Genomic DNA, 10172 nt, shown 5'->3' with positions numbered 1-10172 from the left:
TCTCTTTTGGTTTCCCTCTTTGAATGATGAATACAGACAACCGCGACCTGCTGGTGTGGAGAGTTATTTCATCTCATGCAGGCGCAGAATGTCTGTGCTAACTGGCTGTCGGCTGTCATCTTTGTGGTGTGTTCGAGTGTGACTTTTTAGCCAAGACACAGGCGACGTGAGGCGACTCAACAGGCGGCCTTTGTCACTGCTAGTCCTTTGATTGTCGGGTTGGTGTGTCTGGACCTTTAGACTTACTTTATACAACTTACTTTATGGTTCTCAGACGATGAATGCAATTTTTTTTTAAGGAAACCATTTCTACACCAAAAAAGGTGTACAAAATCATGATACCAAAAAACTATTATGAGTAAAATAAACTGTTATATTTGATGTCTCCTTTCGTATTGTAGTTTACTTTTTGTCTTTCATCCCTGTAATTTAGACTAAAATATTGGTTCTTCCCACGGTCTTACCAATATGTGTCTAGCTGCTGCGGCACATGATGAAATGCTTTAGGGGGTTAAAAAAGGCCCATTGAGAGATGGGGCTGGCTCCTCAGGTGTGATGTGAGTGTACCAGGAACACACGAAGCCATCATCACCTTGCTGCTGTGTAAGCCTGGCCTCTGACACTCTAATCAAATCCTGCCGTCTGGATGAACATCGCTTAGCAACAGGACATTGCGAGGCAAAATCTCATAATCGACCCCTCATTGATCAAGAACCAACCTATCGCACCGTGAAAGACCAACTGAAATGAAATAGGATTGTTTTGGTCTGCTACGGCACAAATATCTGACCTGTGAATCAGTCAGAAGATGACAGGGAGCCAGCACATTTACCATTATGACCTTTCTTTGATTATAGTCATTTCTTTTTCAAATTGGCCACACACTGTTTGAATTCATTCTTCCTTAAAAGGGAGACCTTTGGCAGCACTTCATGCTTTAAATGTCTTCATATGTTGGCTACAAATCAGAAAGGTACATTTCTGCTTCAGCTGCTCTTAAATCACATAAAGAGAAGAATCCAAACTGCTTTCAGGCATCAGATGAAAGGAAAAACTGTTCTGGGCTGCAGATTTCGATTAGATATGAGGTCACAGAGGCACCGGTAGACGGGGAGATGTAAAGAGGTATAGGTGATGTTTATTTTCAGGCATACATTTATCAGAGGGCTTTCCTCAATACTTTGAATTTACATCTATAGCTCAATCTTGTTTATTTATTACCTGGGAGTGAAGCTGCAGATGTTGAATCAGTTTAGTACGTAGTACGCAATTGGAACAAAACAAGGTTTTGTTATTCAGGGGCACAACATTTACGTGTTGGACTGTTAACTCTCACTGCTCTATGTTGAGGGGATTGGGTCCACCAATAAAAACTAATTACACAAATACCTCCTTGAATGCATTTATGTTTGCTGAGTTTGATCAAGCACTCTGTGCTTTTCCACAGAGAGATGACTTCAGTAATTCCTCAGGGGCCTCGGTGAAAAACACCTTTTGTTTTGGTTGCGTATACGTTCCCATCTGCTGTACTTTTCCCCTGATTCCTCTCCCTACCTCTCTGTCTGATGCGATTGGTCAGTTTTGTGTCAGAGCACTCCGGTAGTATAAAAACCACAGCTGGGGGTGGAGACATCAACAGTCTGCTGTCTAATACTGAAAACCCTGCTGCTCGCATCGCCGTCATCACTCACAACAACACTACTGACCTTGGATCTGTAACATTCAACCATGTGCAGAGGACATGAAACACTTCCTGCAACATGCATCCAAAGGTAAGACCGATTTGGTTTGGACAACAGGTGGATAAAAGTGTTGTTATATCCCTGCTAAAATAAAATGTTGCTTTTAAATGTGTACATGCTGACTTTTAAGGAGCTTTATGTTTTTTATTTAATGTAAAACACTTTAGGGTTGCTTAAAAGCTACAGTAACCACTTGTTTGCATAGAGCAGAGTCTGTGCAGATATGTTTTAATGTAAACAAACTGAAATCTTCTGAAATGCATTCAACTCGCTGCCCTCTCATCGGCTTCTCCACAGACCGAAAGACATCATTCACAAAATAAGCTTCTTACTGCAGAAGCATGAACCCCAAGCAGCAGATCAGAAGCCGATAAAAGAGAAGACTGACGCTGCCACCACTGCTGCAAAGAGGTACTAACTAATCTCTTCAATTTGAAATATTTGTTTGTGTTTGTATTCTTCAGATGCCACATCAAGCTGCTCCTCCAGGATCTCATAAACAAACATATATTTACCACAATTACATGGATTATGATAAAAGCAGTGAACCCTCCATTCATGTCATTTGAGAGAAGTACATGTTGCATTAAAAAAGGAATTCATAACTCATCTGGAAGTACTAGACATGGAAATACTTGGGAAATATGATGAAGTGGACTGTGTTAGCAACCACTAGGAGGATACATTTCCCCAGTTATTAAAATGATAAATACTGCTTTATGATAAATGTGTTTTGTTTATTAAATAGTTCACTTTCATCATAGGTAAGGACTTTGATATTTTGAGTTTGATGGCAATTTTCTCTGACCTAACTATATTTCAATCCTCCTTGATTGGCCAAGAATAGTAATGGGTTTTGGCCTATGAGGATCAGACACTAATTAAATGACTTAACAAAATCGAACCATAATGACGTGAGGCTTCAGTGACATGCATTATTCAAGTGATGGATATGAATATAGATTAAGCTTTAAGCTGTAGTTTTCAGGTGATGAGATCTTTAAGGGGGTATTATTGTACTGTAGGTTTTGCTGTGTAAATGTCAGATGACGCATGGTAGTGTGATTAGAGTAGATCATTACTGATCAGTGAATTAGTGCAGTTGGGATCTGGATGAGCTCATTTAGAACAACGGAGAAAAACACCTTACAAAGCTTTCTTACTGTGAGGGAAATACATCTGAGAACATATTTCAAATGTATTTGAAAAAAAAAATATATACAGTATTTTTTGTATTTGTTTGGGTGGGATGACAGGAAGCCAGCAGGGGCGGGTTATCTAATGGAGGAAGTAATGCTACAACAATTACCTTTATACCACATTAAGACACCAACTCCTTGAGGAACACCATAGAAAAAGCCATGCTGTGATTTGGTATTGAGCGCAAGAAATGGATTTTTCGGTGATTTGATGGCCAGCACTTCTGTTGTGTAAACTGCTCAGAAACCCCATTTTGTCAATCTAGCTAGGAAAGCCATCCATCCTCTGAATGCCTCAGGTCTCTAGTTTGTGGCTGTAAAGTTTCATGAGGTTGTGATTATCCTCAAGTTAAGCAAAAAATGGTCTCACTACAATGAAATGGCTACTATGGGGACTAACATCATCACACATGAATACAATTGGCCTCATGAGATATACAAGAGTCTCAGCTTTACAGTGATACCCAATTTATGTAATTCCAAGACTGTTTAGGGACCCCAGTATGCAGAAATATTCAAATATACCATTTTAGAATTGGCAAAAATAACACATTTATACTGCATTCAAAAATTGCATTTTTTTGCCCAAAAGTGCAAGTGATTATCATAAAGTGGGTATGTCTGAAAAGGGGAGATTCGTGGGTACCCATAGAACCTATTTTCATCCACATATCTTGAGGTCAGATTTCAAGGGACCCCCCTTTGAAAATGGCCATGACAGTTTTTCCTCGCCAAAATTTTGCTTAACTTTGCAGTGATATTTAACCTCCTTCCCGACAAGCTAGCATGACATAGTCGGTCCGGATCACTCAGAGGGTTAAAGGTGACATATCATGAAAAACTCACTTTTCAGTGTTTGTTCATTTGGGTATCTGGAGTGCCTACCAACCCACAGATCAGAAAACATGTGATTCAACAAGGTTCCCCAACTGATTATCTCAATTCAGCTTGAGAACTACCTTTGAAAAGGTGCACCATATTTTTCATGCAAGCCAATCACTGGGCTTTTTCGAGAGGGGGGTGGGGGGGCTTAAAGAGACAGGCACAAAAACGGAACGTTTCAGACAGCGGGTGAATACTTTTATACTCAGACAGACAGTATGAGAAAAATTGTGCGTTTTTTTTAACATGTAATCATGTAAACACGTTCTGGTAGAAACCCAAAATACAAGTATGAACCTGAGAATGAGCATGATATGTCCCCTTTAAAGCTCCCCACTCAGTGCAACCTTATTTAAAACCTCTTTTTATCTGTGTTTTAGCATCCCTACTCCAGCTGAGGTGAAGAAATGGAAGGAGTCTTTCAGCTACGTCATGAGCAGTCAAAGTAAGTATTAAATTGTTGTTTCACACCTTTAACCTAAAAGTAACAAGGTTGTGTTCAAGTCTGATACTAACAATACTGACAATAAATGCCAGGCGGATGCTTGACTTATTAGTTCTCCAGAAGAATCTCTCTCAGGGTTTACTAAAAAAAATCCTCAAAACTAAACATGATCATTCTCATGTAATCATGAAAATATTGTCAGACAAGGCCCTGACCTTCGCATTCCTCGCTAATGGTTGCCAGTAAGGTTTTGGCAATCTCAAAAGTGATGCTTAATTTCTTTCTTCGCTCTTTGTAAAAGACACACAATTAGAGATTAAATAACTGTAGTACAGGAGATTTGTTGGTTTGTGACCAGCGCTAATTAAGAAGCATCACCCTGCTCAGATCATGATGTTAAAGGGAAGTTGAGGAGTCACAAATTGCAAATTGAACACACATATGCACACACATGTCAATTCTCATGCTCTGGTATTCTGCTACGTGTCTCAAGGCACTACTCAATGGCCCCTCAGGGCGCGCTGACCAGTGCCGAGTGTATATGTGTCCGTGTGTGCGCATAAGCCCACTGAGAATTACACTGTGTGTGTACGCGGACACAAGAGGGGAGCAATAGCCTTTCGGGAACCAGCTGGCTTCTGACCTGCTCCGTTCCATGACCTCATCCACTGACCTCCAACATCGTCATGTCCTCCTTCATCAGTCAGCTCCCATTAGAGCCTCAATGGTCTTCTCTATCTCTCAGTAGTGCAGCAGAAGTTAATCAATTTGATACAAATGTGACTTCGACAAAGGCTCATTATCTGTGTGTACTGCAGCTTTTCCATGAACTGGTTTGATGATCGGAAAACACTTTTCTTGTCTTGTGTATCTAACAAGACAGGACACAATTATTTCTGCTAGGATTTATTTACTTATTTTTTGGTAAAATGTAATAATTCACCGTAAGTATTACGCTGTTTTCACGCTTCCTGGCTTTGCTTGTTGAGTTATTTTGTCTTAGGAAGATGAACAAGTTTGAAGTGACTTTTTCCATCTATTATTATAATACTCAACAATTTTCTATTGCCAATAGCTTTCGCTCAATTAGCGAGGAGAGAACTGCTCCCTATTTCAGTTTTGTGCTGTAAAGCAGTGTTTCCCAACCTGGGATCCAGGTGCCAAAGATTACAGGGGGTGCACCAGGATTTGTCTGCTATGAGGTTGTCAAAATTGGATTTGCTCACGTATAACTAAAATCATAATAACCCACTTACTGGATAATTTATACTGTATGTTTATAAGTCTGTTTATAAAACTATTTGAAAAAAAAAAAATATATATATATATTTGCTACTTAGTAGAAAAATCTAACAACATATTCTGCCTCAATCCATATTTGTTGGTGTGTAGCCTTTCAAAACCAAACTTTTCACTGTAGTCGAAAAACTATTTGCTTTCCCCCTTGCCGCACACAAAGGGAGGCCTACACCTGTGTTACCGTGGCGGTCTAGCAGCAATCTAACAGCACCATAAATGACATTTACCAAAAAATCGATTTTGGCTGTAAAGCTATTACAGTAAATTAATTAAGTCATTACAAACAAAGATCGTATTATGTATCTGCATTTGCTTGGTAAATCTGTCAAGACGTCATCACTTTATTTAAGTTGACGAAACTGTTTACCTGCTTCACCAAAACATTATTTTTCTCATACGGTCTCTCTGAATATACCTGTATTCACCCTCTGTCTGAAACACTTTGTTATATCACCTCTCTTTAAGGCCCCCTCCAGAAAAAGCTCAGCCTGGTCTGATTGGCTTGTGAGAAAAATATGGTAATATTTGCAAAGGTAGTTCTCAAGCTTTGGGGCGATATGTTCTAATGAGCCTGCAAGTCACATAGGAAGGGGAGCCAAATGTGAATGGCTTGTTGAATCACATGTTTTCTGATCTAGGCAGCCCATAAAAAACTGACCACGTTGTGTTATTTTAGTTTGTGGGTTGGTAGGCATTCCAGATACCCAAATGTATGTGATGTATGCGCACAAGCGCTGAAAAACTGAGTTTTTCATGATATAGTCCCTTTAATGATTTATTACTTTACTGTTTTCTGCACCTGATGAGTATTCTGCTGCATCATTCATCCCAATTCTGGCAACCAAGTATGACAGATTTAAGTCATGTGACAAGTCTGTGTTTTCGTATTACTTCAAAGGAGCATCAGTATAATACAACATGTATTACCCTCTGTTAAAGATACGTCAATACAGCATGAATCAGCCTTGCCAATATGTGCACTCATGGGTCTGTAAGTTGCGCTGTGTATTAAAAAGAAACTTTTTTTTTTCTGCCTGTGTTAGTGGGTCGTATGGCCTTCGGCAAGTTCCTGATGTCAGAATTCAGTGTGGAGAACATGGACTTCTGGGTCGCCTGCGAAAACTACAAGAAGTCCTCACCTTCCAAACTGTCGACCACAGCTAAGAAGCTCTACCAGCAACACGTTAAGGCAGATGCTCCTAACGAGGTAATGCCTTTAATCTGAAACATAAAACACTGGTGATATAAGATGTCAAGTGTGATCAAGTGAGCTTGATCAGTACTGCATGAGGAACATGTACTCAGAAAATGTAGCAGAAACTTATTAAGCCAGAAATTACTATATACAGAGAGGCTAAACAGATTCAAAGGTGAAGAAAAATGAGAACATGACATTGTTTCAAAGCCTGAAACACACTTCAAAGGCTATTATGTAAATCTTATTAATGCAACTGCACAAATTCCTTTAATGAAGTGAATACTTGAAGCTGATTGTGACTGCAAAGCTATAAATATGCTCACTCACAACACTGCTACACTAATAACCACTAAGGCACTTGGCATGGAAGAAGGAAATCTGGCCCATTACTCAGTTCAGTCCTTTGGGTTTATTCTTTAAAAGAACATCGTATAGCATTTCGGGGAAGCTATTAACAGAAAAGGAATATAGTATTCATAACTATGTTTTCATTAGCTTAGAATGAGCTCTTCATATCTACATAGGGAGCGGGTCCGCCATGTTGCTCCACCATGTTTCTACAGTAGCCCAGAACGGACAAACCAAACACTGGCTCTAAAGAGAGACTTTCACGTTTTTACGTTACCTGAAGCCCACCGCAGTTCTCCGACATGCTTGTAAAACAGTGATAACGTGAGCCTAAAGTGCTCCTGAAGTAGTGTTATTATGGTATGACTGGCCTCTGAGCGAGGCAAACAGCGTTACCATGGTTTTGCACTCGGCGGCTCACGTTACCGCAGTCTTTAGAAAGGGAGGAGTGAGTGGAGGGGTACTCAGTCGGTTGCAATCTGCAACCGCACCACTAGATGCCGCCAAATCCTACACACACTGTACCTTTAATGAAAATAAAATGGAAAATAAAACACAGAATATAGATTTGAAATGGAATTTTGTTCCATTTTCATCCAAGCTCGTCCTTTGCCATATGACAGTTATTTATATATTTATATTTTTACCTCAATTGTTTTTGCTATAACAATACTTGGTAATGGTAAAAAGATTTTGTTTAACCCTCTCTTTCTTCTCGTTCTATGTAATTTAAGGTCAACTTAGATGCGGCTACCAGAGAGGAAACAAGGCAGAACCTCGAGAACGTCTGCCCGTCTTGTTTCAACGATGCTCAGAAGATGATCTACACCTTGATGGAAAAAGACTCCTACAGGCGCTTCCTCAAGTCCAAACTGATCCAGGATCTGTGTCAGACACAGACCATTGCGAAGGGGAAAAAAAACTGTAACTCTGCCGAGAACAGACAGGCGACGCCTAAACAGAAAGCCAACATTTAAAACTAGAAGGAGGTGCCAAAGACTGAAAATGTGTACTAAATGGTAAACACTGGTAAAGATAGGTTTGTTTTTGTGTAATGTTTATAGAATAGAATAACCAGTGCTTTAGAAGGTGACTTAAAGATTAATGATGTTTACTTGGCGTTAATTCCTGGAAGTCTTTGGCAGTCAGTTTTATGTTGCTATTGTATGTCCACTTGTGCGTATACCTGAATAAGCTGTCACGTGTTTTTCCAAGTCACAAAGGCTGATAGTGACTGATTACATATTTTATATGTCAATGCACAAGAATGTTTAAATGTTTGCTTCCGGTTTCACTGCAAAAACACAACATGCTCTCGAGTCATGGCCAGGTTATATTTATACTCACAACAGAAAACAATCTAAAGCTACCTCCACCCAACAGACACACCTTCAGACAACCCCACTGCTAGTGGAGCCTGTTGTCATCGGAACGGTGTGAAATACTTGTATTATTTGAGTGATAACTCGATGCAAACTCGTTATCTTTAAAGTAATATATCAAGTTCTTTATAAGAAGGACCCACTTAACTGTAATTGATGAGAACACAGACATCAAAAATCATACACAGTGATATTCAGTGATAAGCATTATAAAAATAAAGATGGCTAACCTATCAGTATTTAAACGACTAGTGTTTAATTGTGATGATCATCAGTAACCCTGTATGTATTCATCTGCTGTGCAGTGATGTTTGGCTGCAGTCTTTCGTTACTTACCCATTAGCTTTACATTTGCTACAAGTTTTTAATTTCCTACTCACTACGACTTATTGTATGTTCATACATCAGCAGATGGATGATGTTGATGTCTATGTTCTCCTCACCTCAAGTAAGTAAGTTATTGATCTAAAAGATCGATCTGCTGTATATCTCAAAGCGTAACCATAGCGGTGCTGTACAAACATCTCGACCAGATCCCTGCACCATGCAAATGTTGGCTTTGTCCACATCTAGTGTGGATTTTAAGCACACTTTATTATTTCATTATTGATTTTCTGTTGCATGTCATTTATACCAAACAGTGGGACAAAAGGTCAAATTGTGACTCATTCGATTGATTTTGAGGAGTTCCCCTGTAGGTCAAACGGTGTTGTTCAGATGATAATGACTGTAATTTGTGCAGGGTACTTAAAGCTAGGGTCGGTAATGTTGAGAAATTAGCTAGGGTATGCTAGATTTAAAAAATTATATACAACCGAAAAACCAAGTGATTTATCGATTGCTGTCGGGATATGATGAGAATTTCAACAAATAATCAAAAAATGTTTTTGAGGAACATTACCAACCCTAGCTTTAATAGTGTCTTCACTTCAATTGAATGTATTTTGGTGGCCTTGCATACTAAAATGTATACTGTGATAGTAAAAAAAACTTGCTACTGTGCGTTTAGATATTTATTAAATGATGTTGTTGCCCTATTTATATCCTATCTGTGACTGTTCCCAAATAAAATGGGATGATCAGAACTTTGTGTGTGGTCTTGTCTAGTCTTGTTTCAGTCGATTCAAGAGTTTGACTATAGAGTCTACAACCATGCCAGCAGCTCTATGAGGCTGCACTTTGATAATCTTATTATAAATGTCAGGTACTCATATACTTTGTTTAGTCATGTCCCTAGCAAACAACTTTTTCATGATCTTGACATAACTCAGATTGTCCCATCATAATCACAGATCAATCATCTATAATCAGCAGACATAAAGGCGGCCTCGGCCATCTCTGGCAGTGATTGTGTAATGTCTGCAGATTATAAATGATTACTACATCAAAATGATTATCAAATAATCACCAGACCGTTTGGACACAAGAGAGAAAGCTTTTCATATCATATCACGACTCAGTTCAAATCCAAAACTTTCTATGGCGGTACCTCTATTGTTGAGAAGAACTTGACATATGACAAGATGTGACTTGGCAAGACGGGTTGAAAACCTGAGAATTCAACGTTTTTAATGTTGAGTGCAAAACAGTTATTACAGACATTTAAATCTTAGTTTTATACTTTCAAATTTTTTGTTTCGAAAATACAATTCACATTCAGAACTTAACCTCCAATCT

General features: G+C 39.0%; 1 protein-coding gene across 1 annotated transcript; it reads left to right on the top strand.

The window, feature by feature from the left end:
* Positions 1–1620: 1620 nt before the first annotated feature.
* Positions 1621–9539, top strand: LOC119487864 (regulator of G-protein signaling 5-like). The gene is made up of 5 exons (XM_037768921.1): positions 1621–1772; positions 2040–2153; positions 4204–4268; positions 6611–6774; positions 7848–9539. Exons 1-5 carry the CDS (start codon positions 1729–1731, stop codon positions 8088–8090), a joined length of 630 nt encoding a protein of 209 aa, XP_037624849.1. The 5' UTR covers positions 1621–1728; the 3' UTR covers positions 8091–9539.
* The last annotated feature ends 633 nt before the right edge of the window (positions 9540–10172 follow it).

This window comes from Sebastes umbrosus, chromosome 5 (assembly GCF_015220745.1).
Source record: "Sebastes umbrosus isolate fSebUmb1 chromosome 5, fSebUmb1.pri, whole genome shotgun sequence".
In the NCBI taxonomy this organism is placed as follows: domain Eukaryota; kingdom Metazoa; phylum Chordata; class Actinopteri; order Perciformes; family Sebastidae; genus Sebastes; species Sebastes umbrosus.
This window is presented reverse-complemented; position numbering and strand designations above follow the sequence as displayed.

Bases quoted from the DNA above. Each gene is read 5' to 3' on its own strand.
- LOC119487864 (XM_037768921.1), top strand. From the start codon at position 1,729: ATGTGCAGAGGACATGAAACACTTCCTGCAACATGCATCCAAAG. The intron at 2,154-4,203 runs GTACTAACTAAT...TCTGTGTTTTAG, and splicing joins GCCACCACTGCTGCAAAGAG to CATCCCTACTCCAGCTGAGG. The intron at 4,269-6,610 runs GTAAGTATTAAA...TGCCTGTGTTAG, and splicing joins CTACGTCATGAGCAGTCAAA to TGGGTCGTATGGCCTTCGGC.